Source organism: Dryobates pubescens, chromosome Z, assembly GCF_014839835.1.
Source record: "Dryobates pubescens isolate bDryPub1 chromosome Z, bDryPub1.pri, whole genome shotgun sequence".
Taxonomy (NCBI): domain Eukaryota; kingdom Metazoa; phylum Chordata; class Aves; order Piciformes; family Picidae; genus Dryobates; species Dryobates pubescens.
Window position 1 is genome coordinate 40,178,123 of NC_071657.1, and position 23,015 is coordinate 40,201,137.

General features: G+C 47.2%; 1 protein-coding gene across 1 annotated transcript in view; it reads left to right on the forward strand.

Moving 5' to 3' along the window:
• The first annotated feature begins 482 nt into the window (after positions 1-482).
• TRABD2A (TraB domain containing 2A) overlaps positions 483-23,015 on the forward strand; it is a 93,210-nt gene continuing 70,677 nt past the window's right edge. The window contains exons 1-3 of the mRNA XM_054178260.1: positions 483-581; positions 1,251-1,253; positions 7,423-7,983. Coding sequence (XP_054034235.1) covers positions 483-581; positions 1,251-1,253; positions 7,423-7,983 — 663 coding nt within the window. The remainder of the gene's footprint in view (positions 582-1,250; positions 1,254-7,422; positions 7,984-23,015) is intronic.

Genomic DNA, 23,015 nt, shown 5'->3' on the forward strand with positions numbered 1-23,015 from the left:
GGGCAGAGCAGGAATCAGGCTGGCGCAGGGAAGTAGAGGTAGCAAGAGCAGAGCAGGGCCGTCAAGGCAGAGAGCATACATGGATAGACAGGGCCGGGCGGCCTACGGCGCCCGCCGGCCCCTTCCCCGAAGGGGACGTCTCTGTTACCGCCTCATCGCCCGCCCCACCGCATGGGCTCTGCGGACTTCACGCCCTCCCCTTCCTTTCCCAGCGCCCCCGCCCGGCACAGGACCCTTTAAGAAGACGGGGCAGAAGCTGAAGGGGTTGGCTAGGGCATGGGGACCCTCCCGCAAGGGTTTCACGATCGGATCGAGCCGTAAAAAAACAACCCTAAACCAAAACGACATGTGGGGGCAAGACAAAAGGGAGGGAAATTAAAAAAAAAAAAAAGGGAGGTGTAGAAGCAGGAGAATAGAGGGGGAAAGTACGTTTAAAAAGGGAAGGCTTCAATAAATTGTGCCTAGTCTGGAAGCAAACAGGGATGGTGCATCCCGGCTGGCTTTGCCTGCTGCAGGGCTCCCTCCTCCTGCTGGCCAGAGCGCGGCACAGCCGCGACCCCGCCGGCGCCTGCCCGCCCCGCGTAAAGGTAAGCGCCGGTGCGGGTGGACTTTGTCGCCTACCGCGCCGAAATGCACAGTCCAACGCTGCTGGCAGCGCGGAAGCTGCTGCGGCCCTGCAGGTGTTGGGTACATCAGGATCACGGCGCCGGGGGCTCCCTGCCCCGTGATGAGAGGGTGGGGTGCGCGGGGCCGCCCGAGCTCCTCCCGCTTCGCGGCGAGCGCGGGGTGTGGGGTTCGGGCAGGCAGCGTCCCCGTCGGGGGTGGTGGCTGGAGAGGAGCCGGGGAAGATCATTCTTCGGATCCATGCGCCCAGTGGGACGACCTCCGCCGCGTGCTGGCGGGAGAGCGTGAAAGATCGCAGGACAAGCCCTAGCAGGACGTTTTACCTGTGCTGTGTGGGGCGAGCCGCACTGCTCGCAGCAGGACAAAGTTGCTTGGAGTGACTTGCTGCCAACATCCCTTCCTGGGGGCGTGGAGGGGTAGTGTTGGAGAGCAGAGTCAGACCGGCAAGTGGCTGTGCCCTGAAAGCGTAAGCGTGGTTCTGTTAGGACGTGCTCTGACCTTGTCATTCTGACTATAGTAACTGGGAGCAACGTGGGCTAACCTGGCTCTGCTAAGTACTACGTGAGGCTGAGGGTCTCTGCTGTAAGTTAGGGATAAGTTCTGGTCAGCGTGAAGCTTGTGACCAGGGTGTTATTTCTGTTAAAAAGAAGACATTGATAGAAAGTAGTTCTCACTGACTTTTTTAGATTAATGTACCAAAAAAAAACAACAACCATGTAGGAAAGGGCTTCCTGAACTTTGTGTTAAGGCACCTGTTGGTATTAACAGACCATCTGTGCTGTCTGTTGGCAGCTACTTGGACCTGGAAGCAGCTTGACTGGAAGAGCTGTGCATCCGAGACGTTCCTGGGACGTGTCTCACTATTTCATTTTATCTCCTGCCCCAGGCAGGATTACCTCATCCGGCACAGCTGTTAGGGAACTGGAAGCCCTGAGAAGCAAGTGCGGAAGTGCTACACTGGGGAGGTGCCAGAGCCTCAGTGGGCTGACTGCAGGGTATGTGCAAGGGTAAGTGTGAGAAAGTTCTGCACAAGTGAAATAGGTCTTTGCTGTGACCTTTTTGCTTTTTCTCACCTGCACATGCACCTCCATGTAACCCCTGGTCAAGGGGCCTTGTTGCTTTGAGCTGAGTACGCTGACCTCCCAGCAGCCATAGAGGCTAACATGTCTCCTGGGATTTAGGGCACTGTTCATTGAACCATGTAGCAAGCTACATGTGCCTCAATGGAGGTGCCTGTCTGAGCTTGGGTTAGAGTTTAATTCTGTTTTGGGAGGCTGTGCCTTACCAATTTGCTCAAGCTTTGAACCAGTTTGTCAACTGGATTTATAGGTGGCCAGCCATAAGCCTCTGATGTGGTGCCCCCTTCCCTTTGAGGGCATGAAGGGTAAAAGATGTGGGCTGTCAAGAAACTACTGCAAGCAGGTAGTGAGGAGAACAAGAAGGAAGGGAATAGCCCCTGAAAGCCTGAGCAGCAAAAGTCCTGCTTGTGAAAACAGGTAATTCACTGATTTGGTGGAACACAGACAGCTTTCCTTTGGAGCCATTGACTGGGACTTCTGCCAGTTACAAGAAAAACTGAAGGTTAAATATATTAATGGTGTCTCATTATCTGCTGATTACTCATCAAAATGTGAGACCACCTGCAATTCTAGCAATTCTAGTATTGACAGGCTGTCTTCTAGAATCGTTACAACAGTGGTAAATTTAAAGCCAGAATCCAGTGATTAACAGCAGCATTCTTATGGCTGTAACTGGTTAGTATTTTGTAATGTGTTGTTCCTGATAGGAGGCAAATTAATTGGAATAGCTACCTTCTCTGATATATATACTTCAGAAGTGTAAATAATCTATGTACTGAACTCTTGGCTTTTTAACCACTTTTTTTTCCCCCCATTTCTGACAAATGGAGACTGAATGTGTGTTATTTTAACAGTTGTAGCCAATGCAGTGTTTATCCCCAGGCAAGTTCTTACAGTCATAAGATGAGTTTAAAAGTGTCAGTAGTGTAGGTGGGCAGAAGAGAATAACTGTTGAAAATGTGCCTAGCATTTCTGTGTGCATTACCATAGAGGCATGGGGCACTTCACATTGTGAGTAAAGGCACAGTTTTTGCCTCAGCTGGGTATAAATGAACATGACAAGATATGACACCAGGATAGATAGAGGGACAGAGAAAGTCTTGCAGGGAGGGATGTAAGGCTGGAGCCACAGAGGACACCTACCTGCACAGCACGTTATGTACTTTGTGCTGGAAAATGTATAGTCTTCACAGATGAGACAGGCAGAAGGTGGAAGGAAGGAGAAGTGATATAGAAGGCAGCAGACCACATGTGGGTTTGTAGATTTCCCAGGTCTAGAGTTCACATCCAGTACCTCAGTTTTGGACAGCAGTTTTCCTTCTCCTCTGAGCCTCTGTTCCCTGTATTACCACAACCTTCTCTCTTGATTTACTCCCATGCTTTACTTCTAGATGTTTGGAGTGCTGCCATTTCTCCTGTTTTTTTCTTCCTCATTTTCTGGATGTTTACCATGATTTTATTCAACAGTAAGTAAATCATGTGGCCCAATCTGAACTAGTTTCTCAGACGAAAGGTGAAACTTTCTCTCATCGTCTTTAGGACTACTCTTCCAGCAGAATCAGCTCTTCCTGCTTCATCTGTACCCTATTGTGTATAAATATTGATGGAAAAGCAGGCTGCTCTTAAATTGAACAAAATCTGAGGCCTGGGTTATTTAACTCTTAGAAGAAGAAACCTATTGGAAAGACAATGAAAATGTCTCTTGATCTGAGCTTGTGTGCTACTGAGGCAGACAGGAGGAAGGCAGGTGCTCATGAGAGTTTCCAGCAGCCCCTGTTGGCAGCCAGTTAAGTGATTAGTGGGATGTGGCACTAACATGCTCTGTATTCAGTTACTGATGTGCAACATGTCACTTTATTCTGCCTATCTTAAAGATTTTGTTGTTGTTCTTGCCTAGCCCCTCTGTCATCTTCTGAGGAAAAAAACCCACAAACCTTGATATGTACTGTGCTTTTCCACGATTTTTACAATGCCTGACACTGTTGTCTCATCTTTTTGGGGGAGTGTTTTCTGGCTTTATGTCACCCTGTGCCTCGCATCTCATGGTGGGCAGTGGAATTTGTCCTCTGTGCAGCCCTCGTTGGAAAGGGAGGCTTTTCCAGTTTCATGGTAGGGAAAGGATCCCATAGGTCTCATAGTCTCGCACAGCTGTCACTCTGAGGACCTCCTTTTCCTTCTCTCTTATGCTACTCCTGGCTGGTGAAAGCCTTTCTCTCTCCTTTTTTGTTCCAAGCAATGTTTTTGTCTGGGCTGATACTCTGACTGGGTTCACAGCCACCTGTTTTTCACCTGGGGAGGTGAGGCAGGGCAGAAGGCACTGTACCATAGTGCTGAGCATTCAGAACCACCTTGCTCCAGGACTGCATAGTGGGAAGATAAACGTGAGGTACAGAGAAGTTGTGCTATTGGTAGTGGTGATGCTGTCTCAGGTCTTGATGTGGCAACAAATTGGGGGACCTTGTTCTCATGTGGGACTGCTCTTACACATCTCCTCCATTTTTAACCCTTCCTCTTAGTTTTTGCTATCACTAGTAATGCATTAAGTACCACCTGTAATTTGCAGACAGGAGACTGAAATGTGTGTCTTGGTCTATACATTGTTGTTGCAGTACTAAAATGAAATTCCTGGAGCTATACAACCCAGCTCTCTTAAGTCTCCAGGACACCACTTTTGACTGCAATTTACTGTTTTTAAAGCTCCCTTTTCTGAGGTAACAGCTACATAGAGAATCCTAGAACAAAGGAAGAGTGGCTTGTAGCACCTTTATCTACTGAATACTCTCAAGGGAGTGAGGTGAGAGAGAGGCACCGCCATTGACAGCATCTACTGTGATGCTGAATAAAATTGGGCACTGCTGTGCTATGTCACAGCCACACAGAGTAGTAGTGGGCTGTTTAGAGAGGTCAGGTGTGGAGCAGAGCAGTGCTGGAACTCCAGTCTCCACCTCCTGAAGGAAGAGGAGATGCTAAAGGAGTGTGAGGCCCTAGCATGTCCTGAGCAGCCATAGTGCCACCTTTTAGAGGGAACATGAGCTTTGTGACCTCCCATTGTAGCATCACCTGGTGATGATACCTAGCTGCTGGTACTGGAAACTGCTTCTGCAGAGTCTGAGGAGATTTCACATCAGTGGTGGGAAACTGAGGCCTGTTCTCTGGCCTCTCAAGACTGGCTCCAAGCAATTCTGAGAAGGGAAGCCTAAATGGTTCTTGGGGTGTATTGTCAAGTTCATGACTACTCCAGTTGAAGTGGAGGTACCAGAAAGAGTGCCCAGTTATTTTGTAAGGTCAGTCTCTAAGACTGTGAGAAGTTTTGCTAGGTCTCAGACTACTTTCTTCTGCTTGTGCTGCAGGATCTTTAAAGGATGACTTTATTTAATCTGAACCTGATGACTTGGTGTGATTTCTTTAGTGGCATCACTAATAACTGGTGGCATGGCTCTGCTTACAATATCTGATTGTGAGAGCTAGGGAGATTTGCAGAAGCAAAAAAGTGAAAATGCAATGCCAAACACCTTTGTATCAGGGCTGTGTGTAGTATTCCAGAGCAGTCCTGATCATCCATGTTAAAGCCTGGTATCAACCATCTGGACCTGAGCTTTCTGGCTGAGTTTATTTGGGAGCTGACTGGTGACCACTTGTTCCTTACAATTCCTTGGAGTTTTGGCTGTTCTTGTGCAATATCATTTGCATGACTGACTTGTAAAAGTGAGGCAGTGTTTATGTCCCAACCTTGTACCTATTGGGGGTGCCTCTTCAGTCTTTTTGCTTTCTTGTAGATAGAAAGCAGCACTTTTGGTCCATCCTCCTTGCTGGCTGACAACTACTTCCAGTTAATTTCTTGCCACAGTGGTATATCCTTCTATTTTTCTGTCCTGGTTAATGACTGGAATGTGTCGGCGTCCATCCTGCCACCTGAGCTACTGCACATTCCTCTGGATGTGGTAAATAGAATCTCTACCATGGCAGGAACCCCATTAGATTTTTCCTTCTTTCACTTGGTGTGTTCATTTTCCAGAGTTCTTCCTGGGTCTATGTCAGATTTTTATTTCCCTGTTGGCCTGCACCTTCTTTACCTCTTGGTACTGTATCATGTTTGCTTTCTCCTTTTCCCATAGTCTTCAGGAGAGTTTTTGTGGTCTGTAATGTTCCAAGGTCTGAGTTATCCTTCAGACTCTTGACATACTACAGAACTGTCTGAAGAGCTTTTTGGAATATTCTTTGTTGTGCCAGTAAGATGAGCTGGTGGCACTTTGCTGGAGTGCTGCATGATCTGTGGCCTGGGTTTGTTGGAGATTGCTGCTGCAGAAGGTTGTCTGGGATGACCCATTGCAGAACAGTCTGATCCTAAGTCTTTAGTATCAGAAATTTATAAGCAATGTGCTTCCCATAAAATCCTTCAAGCAGCCTGTTCTGCATTTAGCAGTCAGGAATTTTTGATCAGCACAGATACATGCTTAGCATCAGCTGAGGTTAGAGTTATCTGCTGATAAAGGCTTACCAGATGTTTGAGTGCATCTGGAAGCTGGTCTTATTAGACAAGTAAAGGCTACTTGTTCCTGTCTGCACAGACAGATATAAACTGTTTTTATTCATTAAGAGGTCCAGTAAGGACCACTGCACTAGCAAGCTGCATGTTGTGGATGATGGCTCTCATGCCTACTTTTGGTGTAAAGTGACTTGACAGGATCCATGCAGGATCTGTTTTTCCACATCTGCTTTCCTGTTCTGTGGGACTGCTTAGGGTTTGAGCACTGCCCTGTACTCATATTCCTAGGGGTGCTGTGATGCACATTTTTCAGTGTAACATAAAGTCTGATTCTGACTTCCTGATGGGTGTGGGGTTTGAGGATTTTTAAAGCTAGTCTGAAGGAAGACACATTTTACTCTTCCATGTTTGTGTATGCCCTGGCACTACAGGCTGAGTTTGGCCTGCAGAATCTCTTGCTGTATTTTCCAAGGTATTCCATGCACTTCTCTGCTACTTAAGATAAAAAGATGCCTGGGCAGTGAGGGATCTTGACTGTGTGTCTATCTACCATGTGCTACATCTCTGTAAAACTGTATTTCCACCTGCTCTGGCAAGTCTGCCTGCCAGCTGTGTTCTGTGTTACTCACTTATTTAGCATCCTGTTCAGTGCAGAAAGTTCTCTCGAGAGGCTGTGACTAAGTGTCACAGCAGTTTATTTGATGAAAGCTGTCCTAGTGTAGTGAAGTTAGAGGAGTAAAGATGAAGGTGATTGAAATCCTGCTGTCCTACTTTTCTTCAGAGAAGTGATGCCAGTTTCCAACCTAGTAAAAGGTAAAAGCTAGATAAGTGTCTTGCCTGTACCACAGGCTGCTTGGGCTGTTCTCTGCTGCTGGCTTTGTCAGCAAAGAGCTGGCTTATGAGCCAGGGTGTTGTTTGCCAGCAGATACCCAGCTTATGAGCCAGGGTGGTGTTTCTCTTGAGAAGACCCTAATGTTACCTTTCCTGAGGTGAAAGCCAAGGCCAATCTGCCTGTTTTTTTAATTAATAAAAATTAGATTTTGACCTCAAGACCTAAAATAAAGGATAGTTGAAGAGGAATCCCAAGCAAAGCCACTTTAGGAAAAGTCCATGCTGGCAAGCTGCTGAGCCATGTGAGCTGCTGGCTTGGCACCATGTTGTCCTTAAGCCCCATACTACAGTGGCCCAGCATAAATGTCTGTACTTACTCAGTTGTGTCTCCCTCTCTCTCAGCAAAGTGAGCTGAACTCCTTCCTATGGACCATCAAGAGAGATCCCCCGTCTTACTTCTTTGGCACCATCCACGTCCCATACACACGTGTCTGGGATTTTGTCCCAGAGAACTCCAAGAAGGCCTTTCATCAGAGCCACATCGTGTACTTTGAGCTGGACCTCACTGACCCCTACACCATCTCAGCTCTCACTAGCTGTCAGCTCCTGCCACAGGGCAAAAACCTTCAGGATGTGCTGCCCCATGACATATACCGCCGGCTCAAGAAGCACCTGGAGTATGTCAAGCTCATGATGCCATCTTGGATGACCCCGGACCAGCAGGGCAGAGGGCTGTATGCAGACTACCTCTTCAATGCCATTGCTGGCAACTGGGAACGGAAGAGGCCAGTGTGGGTGATGCTGATGGTGAACTCTCTGACAGAGGTAGACATCAAGTCGAGAGGCGTGCCTGTCCTAGATTTGTACCTGGCCCAGGAAGCAGAGCGGCTGAGGAAGCAAACAGGGGCTGTGGAGAAAGTAGAGGAGCAGTGCCACCCACTCAATGGGCTGAACTTCTCCCAGGTGAGACGGGGTGGTATGCAGGGTAACAGGCTGTCTGATTGGGTGGATATTGCAGGATCAAGAGCAGGAGCTGGGGTGTGATGTGCAGCCTTTATTTCTTGCAGACTAGTTTGAGCTTGAACACAAGAAGTTTGGACTTGTGTCTCTCCTGTGTAGGACCAAGGTTTAAGTGCATAAAGGCTGTTTAGCTGTCACCACTTGGTAGCCAGGACCCTGGCCAGATTGGCTTCTCCAAGTCTGGCTGCACCCAAAGGGTAGCTGTCCATGCGTCCATGTCCAAGAGGAGGTCAGTGAGAAGTGGAGTCCCTCAGGAATCAGTGCTGGGACCAGTCTTGTTTAAGAGCTTTGTTGGCAACATGGACAGTGGCATTGAGTGCACCCTCAGCAGGTTTGCTGATGACACCAAGCTGTGTGGTGCAGCAGACACACTGGAGGGCAGGGATCCATTCAGAGGGACCTTGACAGGCTGGAGAGGTGGGGCCCATGAGAATCTCATGAGGTTCAACAAGACCAAGTGCAAGGTCCTGCATCTGGGCCAGGGCAATCCCAGGCACTGATATAGGCTGGGCAGTGACCGGCTGGAGAGCAGCCCTGAAGAAAAGGACTTAGGGGTGCTGGTGGATGAGAAGCTCAACATGAGCCAGCAGTGTGCACTTCCAGCCCAGAAAGCCAATCACATCCTGGGCTGCATCAAGAGAAGCATAGCCAGCAGGTCGGGGGAGGGAATTCTTCCAGTCTGTTCCACTCTGGTGTGACTCCACCTGGAGTACTGTGTCCAGTTCTGGAGCCCCTGTTACAGGAAGGATCTGGAGGTGCTGGAGCGTGTCCAGAGAAGGGCTATGAGGATGATCAGAGGGCTGGAGCACCTCTCCTGTGAGGACAGACTGAAGGAGCTGGGGCTGTTCAGTCTGGAGAAGAAAAGGCTTCGAGAAGACCTTATTGTGGCCTTCCAGTATCTTAAGGGGGCCTACGAGAAAGCTGTTGAGGAACTTTTTAGGGTGTCAGTTAGTGACAGGACTAGGGGGAATGGAAAAAAAATAGAAATGGGTAGATTCAGATAGGATGTTAGGAGGATGTTTTTCACCATGAGGGCGATGAGACACTGGACGTAGTAGAAGCGCCATCCATTGAGGTTTTTAAGGCCAGGCTGAATGTGGCTCTGGGCAACCTGATCTAGTGGGAGGTGTCTCTGCTCATGTCAGCGGGGGTTGGAACTTAATGATCCTTGAGATCCCTTCCAATTCTATGATTCTATAAATAGCAGAGAACCCAAGAAAGAAAGAACAAGAGAGCTTTGCAAGGAGTAGTTCAGATCCAGACATGGAGCAAACTGAAGAGCAGTTGCTTGATGAAAGATCTGAGCAAGTTGGATGAGATGCTACTTGTAGTAACCTGATTGTGTCTTCTGCCCTGACAGTCTAACTTTGAGATGTATTTTCAGGAACAGCCCTCCCTCCTCCGGTGATGGGAACGTTAAGGTTTTCTACACATGAAGTGGAGCTGGAACAACTTTATTGATCCTATTTGCATCTTTGTCTGCTCGAATTTGTGACCCAGGTTTTTTTTGTTCTCATTCTGTGTTTGATGCACCTATAGTCTCCATGTCTAGACATCAGGAATGGGGAATGGGCTAGCTGGTGGGAACCAAAATGCCTAAGGGTTCATGTTTCTATTGTCAGAGTTTAATTAAGAACTTTTTCACTACTTGGAGAGTTCAAGCTTTTTCAGTCATTGAGTGCAGAAGGGTAGTTCACTTGCTGATCTACTGTCTCTGCATTCAGAAGGGTAGAGACTTAGTTTCAAACAGCCTGAAATCCGGGGTAGGCTTTGGAAATCCAAAGCTTCAGCTTTTGCTGTGGCACCAATTTACATTGGTCACATGTACCATTAGAAGCTCATTTTGCTCTTGTATATGCCCTTTGCTCAGCCGCCTTATATAGCAGAAACAGAAAACATCAAGCAGTAAATGTAGTTTCATCTCGCCTCCTAGCTCCCCTGGATGGTCTCTTGCCTTGCTGGCTCACAGTGTTGCAATGTGAACATGCCAATATACTTTTAAAACTATTTTTCCAGTTCAGGAGGGATGGACAGTGAGTTGAGGATGCTAGTGACTGGATTATCTGGCTGTTTTCTGATAGGTCAGCACTAGGTTGTTGGACTGGTCTGCAAATGCACTCCATGATACTTGAGATCTTTAGCTTTGGGAGAGAGTACCGTTACTGCAGAAGAGAATCACCTTGTCCTGGATTTGAACTGGCACCCTAAGACTGAATTATTTGTAGCTCACTGGGCCCATGATATCTGACATCATCATTAAAGGGATGGAACATATGGATGGGCTTGTGACTGAGGGGTGGATTTGTCCATGGACATGATTGCATAGGTTATATATATTATAAATTTGCTGACGACACCAAGCTGGGGGCAGGGGTTGATCTGCTGGAGGGTAGAGAGGCTCTGCAGAGGGACCTCGACAGGCTGGGCAGATGGGCAGAATCCAACAGCATGAGATTTAACACATCCAAGTGCCGGGTTCTGCACATTGGCCACAGCAACCCCATGCAGACCTACAGGCTGGGGTCAGAGTGGCTGGAGAGCAGTCAGGCTGAGAGGGACCTGGGGGTGCTGGTTGACGGTAGACTGAACATGAGCCTGCAGTGTGCCCAGGCAGCTAAGAGGGCCAAGGGCATCCTGGCCTGCATCAGGAACAGTGTGGCCAGCAGGAGCAGGGAGGTCATTCTGCCCCTGTACACTGCACTGGTTAGGCCGCACCACGAGTACTGTGTCCAGTTCTGGGCCCCTCAGTTTAGGAAGGATGTTGACTTGCTGGAACGAGTCCAGAGAAGAGCAACAAAGTTGGTGAGGGGTTTGGAACATAAGCCCTATGAGGAGAGGCTGAGGGAGCTGGGGTTGCTTAGCCTGAAGAAGAGGAGACTCAGGGGTGACCTTATTACTCTCTACAACTACCTGAAGGGAGGTTGTAGACAGACGGATGTTGGTCTCTTCTCCCAGGCAAGCAGTACCAGAACAAGAGGACACAGTCTCAGGCTGCGCCAGGGGAGGTTCAGGCTGGATGTTAGAAAAAAGTTCTATACAGAAAGAGTGATTGGCCATTGGAATGGGCTGCCTGGGGAGGTGGTGGAGTCGCCATCACTGGAGGTTTTTAGGAGAAGACTTGACGGGGTGCTTGGTGCCATGGGTTAGTTGCTTGGGTGGTGTTGGTTGATGGGTTGGACGCGATGATCTTGAAGGTCTCTTCCAACCTGGTTTATTCTATGTATTCTATGTATTCTATCTGTGAATGTGAAATATGTGCTGCAGTCAAACAAGCCAAGTGGTTAAAGCCTCTGTGCCATGAGGGTGATAGAATACAATGATGGCTGCCAGCTTTTCCATTGGACAGCAAGGCTGCAACCAGTCTCGACAGGCTAAAGCCTATAGCAGGACAGAAGAAGTGGATTGCATTACTATCACTCTGCCATCTAGTACTCCAAGTACTGCAACTGTAATGAGTGTAATCAGAACATTAGTGTTCTTTTTGTTAAATAAAGCAAAGGGAAGTCACTGAGCTATCCCTGTGGGGACATGCTTTCTACATATTAACTATTCCCTCATCTCCTCCCAGGCCTTGCAACATCTCTTGCATCATGGCAGTCATGCATATGCTTGGAGCACTGTCCTCATCTTTCCTTATTTATCTGAGTGTGTTTGTGGTTCTTTCATGTACAGTGGTTTTCTGAGAGCTCATACAAGGGAGATTAAGTCCTTCATGATCTCACTGCTTCTCAGGAAAGAGAGAGTGTTACCCTGTTTTTGTGGTCCAGTCCTTGTCTATGCTGTGGACAAGATGAACTGCAACTCAATAGACAATACTTGTTTTACCAAAAGATCAGATTTCACAGCACCTTTGACCTTTTCCCTGAAATATTTTGCTCCCCATCCTTTGTTTGCTCTGCAAAATCCATTAATGGTAGAGTTGGGGTTTGTTGGAGTAGTTTTGCTCTCTGTTTTGCTTATGTGTATGTTGAATGCTGTAGTGCAAGGAGCCTCCCCTGTGGAGGTTTTCAGTAACTTACCTACTTGTTTCTCTTCTGTCTTTACAATTTCAGGTCTACTAACCATCATTTGTTTCCCACGTCTTCGGTGTGTGACATATTGATTTTGTATTTCTCTAAATTCCTCCAACATTCAGAGGTCTGTGCATTGATGCTGTTACAGAGTAAACTTAAAGGTTGTAGAGCTTGTCCCAGTTTTTTCTAATACCCAATCTAAATCTTCCCTGGCATAGATTTTGGCTGTTTCCTCTTGTCCTGCCTCTTGTTACTTGGGAAAAGAGACCAACTGCCACCTTGCCACCTTTCAGTTATCTGTAGAGTGATGTCTCCCCTCAGCCTCCTTTTCTTCAGGCTAAATAACCCCTATTCCCTCAGTCATTCCTCATAAGACTTACTCTCTCCAGATTTGTTGCCCTTCTCTGGACACACTCCAGCACCTTAATGTCCATCTTGTAGTGGAGAGCTCAAAACTGAACACAGTATCCAACATACAACCTCACCAATACCAGTACAGAGGTGTTCATTCATCTGTCTTGTCCTGCTGGTCATGCTATAGAAGCCAGGATGCTGTTGATCTTCTTGGCCACCTGGGCACACTGCTCAGCTAACTGTTGGCCAATATCTCTGGTCCTTTTTTGCAGGGCAGCTTTCCAGCAACTCTTGCCCAAGTCTGTAGTGTCACACGGAGTAGTTGTGACCGAAGAACAGGACCTGGTGCTTAACCTTGTTCAACTTCCTACCATTGGCCTCAACCATGCCTGTCCAGAGCTCTTGGAAGAGATTTGCTATCCTCAACCAGATTGATACTCTTGCCCAACTTGGTGTTTTCTGCAGTCTTACTGGGGCTGCACTCAATTTCCTTGTCCAGATCATTGATGAAGATAACAAAGACATCTGGTCCCAAAAATGAGCCCTGGGGAGCATCACTTGTGATTGGCAGACAGATGGATTTAATTCCATTCACCGTAATTTTTTGGGACTGGCCATCCAGCAAAGTGTATACATATCTAAGCCATGAGCAGCCAGTTTCTCCAAGAGAGTGCTGTGGGACATGGTGTCAAAGATCTTACTGAGTGGTGGTGAATGGAGCCACATCCAGCTGGCGGCCAGTCACCAGTGGCGTCCCCCAGGGATCAGTGCTGGGCCCCATCCTCTTTAACATCTTCATTGATGATCTGGATGAGGGGATTGGGACAGTCATTAGCAAATTTGCAGATGACACCAAGTTAGGAGCAGATGTTAGTTAGAGGGTAGAAGGGCTCTGCAGAGGGACCTCGACCGACTGGACAAATGGGTGAAGTCCAATGGGATGGCATTTAACAAGTCCAAGTGCTGGGTGCTGCACTTTGGCCACGGCAACCCCATGCAGAGCTACAGGCTGGGGTCAGAGTGGCTGGAGAGCTGCCAAACAGAGAGGGACCTAGGGGTGCTGATCGACAGCCGCCTAAACATGAACCTGCAGTGTGCCCAGGTGGCCAAGAAGGCCAATGGCATCCTGGCCTGCATTAGGAATAGTGTGGCCAGCAGGAGCAGGGAGGTCATTGTGCCCCTGTACTCAGCATTGGTTAGGCCACACCTTGAGTACTGTGTCAAGTTCTGGGCCCCTCAGTTTAAGAAGGACATCGAGACACTTGAACGTGTCCAGAGAAGGGCAGCAAGGCTGGGGAGAGGCCTTGAGCACAAGCCCTATTAGGAGAGGCTGAGGGAGCTGGGATTGTTTAGCCTGGAGAAGAGGAGGCTCAGGAGTGATTGCCCTCATTGCCCTCTAAAACTACCTGAAAGGTGGTTGTAGCCAGGAAGGGGTTGGTCTCTTCTCCCAGGCAACCAGCACCAGAACAAGGGGACACAGTCTCAAGCTGTGCCAGGGGAAGTTTAGGCTCAAGGTGAGGAGAAAGTTCTTCACCGAGAGAGTCATTCGTCATTGGAATGGGCTGCCCAGGGAGGTGGTGGAGTCACCGTCCCTGGAGGTGTTCAAGAGGAGATTGGACATGGCACTCCGTGCCATGGTCTGGTCATGGGTTTTGTCGTGACAGGTTGGACTCGATGATCCTCGAGGTCTCTTCCAACCTTGGCAATACTGTGATACTGTAAATAGACAAAATCCACAGCTTCATCCACTAAGCAGGTCACCTTGTCATAGAAAGAGATCAGGTTAATCAAGCAGAACCTGCCTTTCACAAATCCATGCTGATTTTATCTGATCACCCAGTGCAATGGCACTCAGGATGCTCTGCTCCATAACCTTCCCCAGCAGGGTGACAGGCTTGCAGTTCCCCCGATCCTTCTAGCCCTCCATGTAGATGAATACCACATTTGCTAACCTCCAGTCAAGTGGGACCTTCTTGATTAGCCAGGATTGAGAATGGCTTGGTGAGCGCTTCCACCTGCTCCTGCAGTGCCCTTAGATGGAGCATATCTAGCCCCATAGACTTGTTTCTAAGTGGTGTACTAGGTCACTGACTGATTCCTCTAAGATTATGAGGGTTTCATTCTCTCCATCTCACTGGGCAGGTGGAGGAAGTATGTTCCCAAATTGGAACTGAATTGGATTTATCATAGAGGTGGCCCAAGTGAGCAGCTGAAAGAAAGCGTGTAACTTCTTTCTGAAGGTGTTGAGCTATACCAGCAGTGCTGATAGGGACAGTGTATTTATCTACCATGGCCTGGCTATGTATGCTATGCAGAACTCTCCTGGTTCCAAGCTCTGCTGAGAGCACTGGTAACTGATCGACTGCCCTCCTGACTGTCCTGCTCACTTTTGGGAGAGATGCCAGAACACTCTGGGCTGCTGAGCCAGTGTGGCTTTCATGCCTGTGTGTGCCGCACTCTCAAATTCAGCCACTCTTCCTGCCAAGCTGCCAGGTGGGATTGTGCTTCCAGGGGTGCAACAGCCCTTTTCCTTCCAAAGCCTGACCGTGGCATGCATGATAGTCCTGTATGCAGGACTGCACTTGCAGTCTGGTTCGTAGTGCATCTCCTGGTGTTGGTCTCCTGGGGCATGCAGTCTGTCTGGGTAGATGATCTGAGATTCGATCTGAAATAAATGGCAGTAAAAGTTGAAGTTCAGACACACTGGCAAGCTAGAAATAGGCTTGAAAGTTAATAAGGAGTAGGTAAGCTAACCTAAGCTTGACAGTGTCCCAGCTGGAGTACTCAGATGTTCACATTTCCTTCTTGTCCATGGAGTTTCAGGATATCCTCCAAAGTATAAACATACCAAATTCTTATGTAGGACCTGAAGTGGGTAGGTCTGGTAAAATGGTCTATAGGGAAATTTAGGGCTGATATTTCTATACTCAAGCAGCTGCAGGTGAAGTATGTCTATACATTCCTTTAGAGTGTGGTAAGTACCTGGTAGACAGTTAGTTCACCTTTCAGTCTTGCATTGGTGAAAGGTGACTAAGCAGGCACATTTCTCCTAGTCTGGCTGCTTGCTCCCAGCCTCTCACTAGTCTGTGTTCTGTGACAGTTTGTGCAAACTGTGCTGGCCCCTGCATGTCCAAAGTGCCTACAAAATGCAGCATATAAGGAGTGGTAGGAGCTGCTATGAAACATTACTGCTGAAATGTTTCATACCACACAGCCTGAGTCTGGGCTCCTGGATGGTTTCTGTTGCTCAGCCAGTGTACAGTAACTTATTAGGCTAGGGATTTCATCCTTGTATGAATTCATAAGGCCTGTTTATTAAGATAAATGGGTGGCTGTTAGAGCTGGAGTCTGGTAGGTTGAGTTGCATGTTTGGAATATTAAAAAGAAAAAACAAAATTGGCTAGAGCTGTGCTTTCTGGGAAGGATGAAATGCTTTTGGTAAGGCAAGGGAATAATATACAGAAAGCTCAAGGTTGTTGCTGATCAGCAAACAATACAAGGGACAGAAGTATTTACAATACAAGTTGCACAATACCTAGGTGAACAGATTGAAACTCTGCCAGGGTAGAAAAAAGGATGAAAATTGGATTTCCTTTTAGGTTTTTCAGTTATGTTTTTGCAGCACTGGAAGAAACCCATTCAGTAAAACACATAGGTATGTAACTCTAGACAGTATCACGGTAGGCTTGGAGAAATGTAATTTCAGACCTCATCCAGGTTAATAAAGATTGAATTGAACTGAACTGAAAACAGTGTTTGCTTAGGTTACAAGTCATTGTAACTGAACTTAATTTGCAATGTGAAAAGGGAATATAGTCCCAACCAATAACATGTATATTGGGTGCCTTAACCCAGTTTCCCCAAACTGAAATAATTACAGGTCAAATAAAGGGGGACAAAGAACTTCAGCATAAAAATGTGAATGGTAATTGAGAGTTGTTCAAGAATTGTATATTAGGTCCCTGAGAAACTACAATTCTGCGTTTGTAAAACTGAATTCTTTAGTTAAAATTCTTTGTTTAACAGAGGAGATGAAAGCAGGAATAAAAACATCAAGATACAACAAATGGAAAAATAGAGGATGTGACATGGACAAGTAATCTTCAAGGAAATGCAGGCAGTTGATGAGAGAACTGAACAATACCCATGAAGAGCTTTGGGCAATGGGTTTGGAACAATAAGAGGAGATTCTTTAATGCATTAGGGATTCATGGAATCCTACTACTGAACAGGTTTGCAAAACTGTTGCTAATGAAAAAGAAAAGGGCAGAAATAACTGGTAACTATTTCTTGATATTTGGAAAGGGAAAGACTGCATTCATAGCTTGGTCATAAGGCAATATTTTCTGCTCCCCTAAGAAATTACTTCTAATAATTAGGAAAAGTGTTAACTGTCAATGTTTTTTAAATGTACAAAACATTTAACAGTGCCTAATTAAAAGTCCAGAATATTTAGAGACTAAGTGGTAGAGCACTTTGAAGCATTAATGCAGGCACTCAAAATATGTCAGGGAAATAGAAAAAAACCTACTGTCATGCGTTGGCCGGGAAACGAAAATACAGCATAGCTGTAGTTTCTGCAGTTTTTTTTATATAAGCTTGCTTATGATACAGGCTTCTGTGCTGGTCACGTGGCTTGTTGATAACTTCTGCTTTGTTTTGGAAATACTTCATTTGTTTAGGAACATGCCGAAGCAGATAATGGCTATGTGTTTCTTTCTCCTGCTTGTAGGGCTGCTGCTTTGTGGGAGCTATGCTAGAGAGGTCATCATTTCTGTCTCCCCGCATGAAATGAATGCAGAGAATTTTATTATGCAGGCCCCCAAGATTTTGATCCATCCTTACGTGAGCTCTCTAGTATTGCTAATCAACATCACTGGCATGTTGCGGGTTTTGTAGAGCTTGATTCCATCATGGCATGAAAAGAGACAGTCTTTGGTTGGGGATATATTGAAGTGTGCCTTGAAGCTGTCAGTCCCTGGGTGGCAGGGTGTGTGGAAGGACTTGGGCAGATTTCTAGGACAGTTATCACCTCCCATAGTCTGGGACTTTACCCCAGAAGAGGCGAGCGATCCTACTAAACTGACTCGCCATCTGATACAAGGGTGCCTCACTTATCCCAGTGAGAACAAACAACTTCTGGCACTCTACTGGGGCCTGGCCTGTGCTTACCGAGCCACAGTTCAATACTCTATGAGGACTATGGCTGAGGCAGGCACCCAAACACTACCTGAGGACACCATGGTGGAGATGGGGACCCAAACAGCAACCAGAGAGATTGCCCCAGTCGTAAAAAAGAAGCAGTGGACAAGGAGGTCAACAGGTACCTCTCATTGATTGGTAGGGGATGAGGAAGATTATGATCAAGACGCTGGTCCATCAAGTGGGAAATCAGAGGAAGTGAGTGAGATTAAACAAGAAGCAGAGACTACTTGGTCCTTAACCTCAGCAGAACTGAGAGACAAATGCAAGGATTATAGTCGCCAGCCAGGAGAGCGAATTGCTGCTTGGCTGCTCTGGTGCTGGGATAATGGGGCTGACAGCCAACTGCTGGAAGGGAAAGAGGCCCAACAACTGGGACCCATTGCTAGAAACAGAGGTATTGAGAAAGGCATTGCAAAGGAGACAGGCATATGCAGCCTCTGGAGATGACTCCTGCTAAGTGTGAGGACCAGGTACCCATGCAAGGAGGACCTTACGAGTTCTCCAGGGAAGTGGAATACTGCAGATGAAGGAATCCAATACTTAAGAGAATTAGTGGTGTTGGAAGTTACCTATAGTGATTTAAATGATCAGAGTGTCTCCACAGATCCAGAAGATGTCCCATGCACATGGGACATGTGAAGGAAAATGATCCAAAGTGCTCCAGCATCGTATTCTAACAGCCTAGCAATGATGTACTATTTGGATGAGGACGCACGGTCTGTGGAGATTGTGTCAGCCTGGCTCCAGAATTTTGAAGATAACCTCTGTACTAACTCATTTCCACGCGCCAGTGCCTCATTGACCAGGTGTGCTCCAAGAAATCCGTCCCCTCCTGCCTCAGTCGGAGGGAAAGGGAGCCCCAGACGCACACCACGAGGAGTACTCTGGTTTTTCCTTCGTGACCAGGGGGAGGACATGAGGAAGCGGGATGCTGAACCCACTTATAAATTGGAAGCTCGGGTGCGTGAACTGAAAGGGAAAACAACAGCTAAAAAAGGATCATTTAAGAAAACAGCAAAGGTATCTGCTGTAAAAAGCCAAGAAAGTAATCAATGATCTCTCAGGGGTAAAAGAACTGAGGTTACACCCCTTGATCCCGATGAGGGGACCTCTGGCCAGCTACTACCCAAATCAGACAGTGAATGCTCTGATGATGACCAGGAGTAGAGGGTCCCTGCCTTTGGCCAGGAGGAGGAGAGGGATGACAGAGTGTACTGGACTGTGTGGATTTGATGGCCTGGCACATCAAAGCCACAGAAATACAAGGTGCTGGTAGACACAGGGGCACAGTGTACATTGATGCCATCAGGACACAGAGGTGCTGAATCTCTTTGGATTTCTGTAGTGACAGGAGGCTGCCAGGAGCTGTCTGTGTTAGAAGCCAATGTGAGGCTAACAGGGGACAAGTGGGAAAGACATCCCATTGTGACTGGCCCAGAGGCCCCTTGCATTCTTGGTATTGATTACCTTAAGAGAGGGTACTTCAAGGATTCAAAGGGTTATAGATGGGTTTTTGGTGTGGCCACAGTGAATACAGAGAAGATCAGACAGCTGTCTACTGTGCCTGGCCTTTCAGAAAGTCCCTTCGTTGTGGGATTGCTGCAGGTTGAAGAACAACAGGTGCCAATTGCTACTAGAACAGTGTACCGACAGCAGTATCGTACAAACCGAGACTCCCTGGGTCCCATTCATGAACTGATTCACCAGCTGGAGATCCAGCGAGTGATCAGCAAAACACACTCACCTTTTAACAGCCCCATATGGCCAGTGCCAAAATCTGATGGAGGATGGAGATTAACTGTGGACTATCGTGGCTTGAACGAAGTGATGCTACCACTGAGAGCTGCTGTACCAGGCATGCTAGAGCTCCAGTATGAGCTGGAGTCAAAGGCAGCTAAATGATATGCTACTATTGACATTGCCAACGTGTTCTTCTCAATTCCATTGGCAGCAGAGTGCAGGCCACAGTTTGCTTTCACCTGGAGAGGGGTTCAATACACATGGAATCGATTTCCCCAGGGGTGGAAGCATAGCTCCACCATTTGTCATGGACTAATCCAGAGTGAATTGGAAAAGGGTGAGGCCCCTGAACATCTACAGTACATTGATGACATCATTGTGTGGGGCAATAAAGCAAAGGAAGTGTTCAAGAAGGGAGAAAAAATCATTCAAATACTCTTAAAGGCTGGGTTTGCTATAAAGGAAAGCAAAGTCAAAGGACCTGTGCAAGAAATTCAGTTCTTGGGAATAAAGTGGCAGGATGGATGCCGTCATGTACCTATGGATGTGGTCAACAAGATAACAGCCATGTCTCCACCGTCCAACAAGAAAGAGACACAATCCTTTCTAGGCCTTGTGGGGTTCTGGAAAATGGATGTTCTAGGCTACAGTCAGCTTGTCAGCCCTCTCTATCGAGTAACTCGAAAGAAGAATCAATTTGAATGGGGTAGTGAGCAGCAACAAGCTTTTGAACAGATCAAGCAAGAGATAGCTCCTGCAGTGGCACTTGGGCCCATTCGCACAGGACCATCGGTGCAGAATATCCTTTATACCACAGCTGGGGAGCAGGGTCTCACTTGGAGTCTCTGGCAGAAGACACCAGCTGAAACCCGAGGTCGGCCATTGGGACTTTGGAGTAGAGGATATTGAGGATCAGAAGCCCTCTATACACCAACTGAGAAGGAGATCTTAGCAGCCTGTGAGGGAGTTGTTCAAGCTGCATCGGAAGTAGTGGGTACAGAAGCACCTCTTCTCTTAGCACCCAGGCTGCCTGTGGAGCATTGGATGTTCAGAAGAAACATCCCTTCTATTCATCATGCCACCAGAGCTACATGGAGTAAGTGGGTAGCACTGATTACACAGCGCGCTCAACTGGCAAAACCAAACCACCCAGGAATTCTGGAAGAGATTATGGACTGGCCAGAAGGCAGAGATTTTGGAGCATCGCCTGAGGAAGTGGTTCATGCCCAAGAGGCACCACCATACAACGAGTTACCTGAAGATGAAAGGCCTTATGCTCTGTTTACTGATGGATTGTGTCATGTAGTAGGAAACCATCAGAAGTGGAAAGCTGCTGTATGGAGTCCTACACGACAAGTTGTTGAGGCTACTGAAGGAGAAGGTGAATCGAGTCAATATGCAGAGGTGAAAGCCATCCAACTAGCTCTAGAAATTGCTGAAAGAGAAAAGTGGCCAGTAATTTATCTTTACACAGATTCTTGGATGGTGGCTAATGCCTTGTGGGGATGGCTACAGCAGTGGAAGAAGACCAATTGGCAACGCAGGGGCAAGCCTATTTGGGCTGCCTCATTGTGGCAGGACATTGCTGCTCGGGTGGAGAACATGACTCTGAGGGTACGTCATGTTGATGCTCATGTACCTAAAAGTCATGCTAATGAAGAACATCAAAACAATGAGCATGCAGACAAGGCTGCAAGGATTGATATAGCTCAAGTGGATCTAGACTGGGAACGAAAAGGTGAACTGTTTGTAGCTCGATGGGCCCATGAAACATCAGGACATCTAGGGAGAGATGCTACGTACAGGTGGGCTTGTGACTGAGGGTTGGACTTGACCATGGAAGCCATCACACAGGTCACACATGACTGTGAAACCTGTGCTGCAATCAAGAGGGCCACCAGAGCCAAGTCTCCCTGGAACAGAGGGCGGTGGCTGGGTTTTCACTATGGTGAGGCCTGGCAGATTGACTATATTGGACCGCTGCCACGAACATGCCAAGGCAAGCGTTACATCCTCACCATGGTAGAAGCAACTGCAAGCTGGTTAGAAACATACCCTGTAAATCATGCTACTGCCTGGAACACCGTCTTAGGCTTTGAAAGGCAAATCCTGTGGTGGCACGGTACCCCTGAACGGATAGAGTCTGACAACAGGACTCACTTCAGGAATAATGCCATCAGCTCCTGGGCCAAGAAACATGGCATCAAATGGGTGTATCACATTCCCTATCACCAACAAGCCTCTGGGAAGGTTGAAAGATATAATGGACTGTTACAGACTAGCTGAAAGCATTGGGTAATGGAGCATGGAGGCACTGGGAGGTAAATTTAGCAGAAGCCACTTGGTTAATTCTCAAGGACCTGCTAACCGTCCTGGTCCTGCCCAAACAGAACCCTTGCGCACTGTGGGGGGAGATAAAGTCCCTGTAGTACACATGGGAAAGTGGCTAGGAAAGGCAGTGTGGGTTGCTCCTCCCATGGGGAAAGGCAAACCCATTGTGGGATTGTCTTTGCTCAGGGGCCTGGATGTACTTGGTGGGTAATGAAAAGAAATGGGGAGACTCAGTGTGTGCCTCAAAGGGATCTAACACTGGGGGAAAGGTAATTTGAAATGTGAATAATGTGAGTTGCATGTTGCAGAAAGTAATGAAGTGAGAAGAACCCAGACTGATGAAGGTTTGAAAGGATCAAGAGTGACACAGTGGTTGAGACCAGCTGGAGTTGGTGTCCAAGAACAGAATATCCTGCTTCTCCTGTCTTGAATAATCCCAAGTGACATCTGAAGGAGCAGAAAAAATTTTCTGTAAGAGAGGACTGAGACATTGATAGAAGTCTCTATATGTTGGAGTATTGAGATAGTTTAAGTATGTAGATCAGGTTGTGAATGTAAGCAAGAATTTTTTTTTCTTTTGTTGTTTTAGTGTAAGAATCAGATGAGATGGTTAAATGTATTAAAATGTGTAGAACCTGAGCATGATGTAAATGGTATAGAATAAGGGGTGGAGATTGTATTGGGTTGAACAGAGCTGGAGTTAATTCTCCTCACAGCATCGTTCTAGTGCTGTGTTTTTTGCAGCAGTAGTTGATAACACAGCAGTGTTTTGGCTACGGCTAAATCCAGTATCCAAGCTGTGTCCTTTCAACATTTCCCTGCCCCAAGAGTACATTGAGGGGTGGGCAAAATCTTGGTAGGGGACACAGCTGAGCCAACTGACTCAGACTGGACAAAGACTGGCCATATGACATCAGCTCAGGTATAAGAAGGAAGTGAAAGAGGAAGTTTGGGGATTTGTCCATGGCGTTTATCCTCCCAAGGAACCACCAAGCTTAGAGAGCCCTGCTTCCTGAGACCGACCATCGTCCTGCTGATGGGAAGTAGAGACTAACATCTCTCTCTGTGCTTTCTTTTGCTTCCGTGTGGTCTATTTGCTGTTTGCTTATTAGTGTTATTAAATTGCTCCTATCTTATCCCCGGCTTCTGTTATGTTTTCTTTCCCTTCTTCCCCTGTTCACTTAAGAGGGGGAGTGATAGAGTGGCTTGGTGGGTATCTGGCCTCCAGGCCAGAGCCAAACCACCACAGCATTATTCCAGGATAATGAGTGCGTACCTTGTCAGGCTACCCTAACTTCAGTTTGCTCAAATTAAAATGGGCTGTTAGGCTCT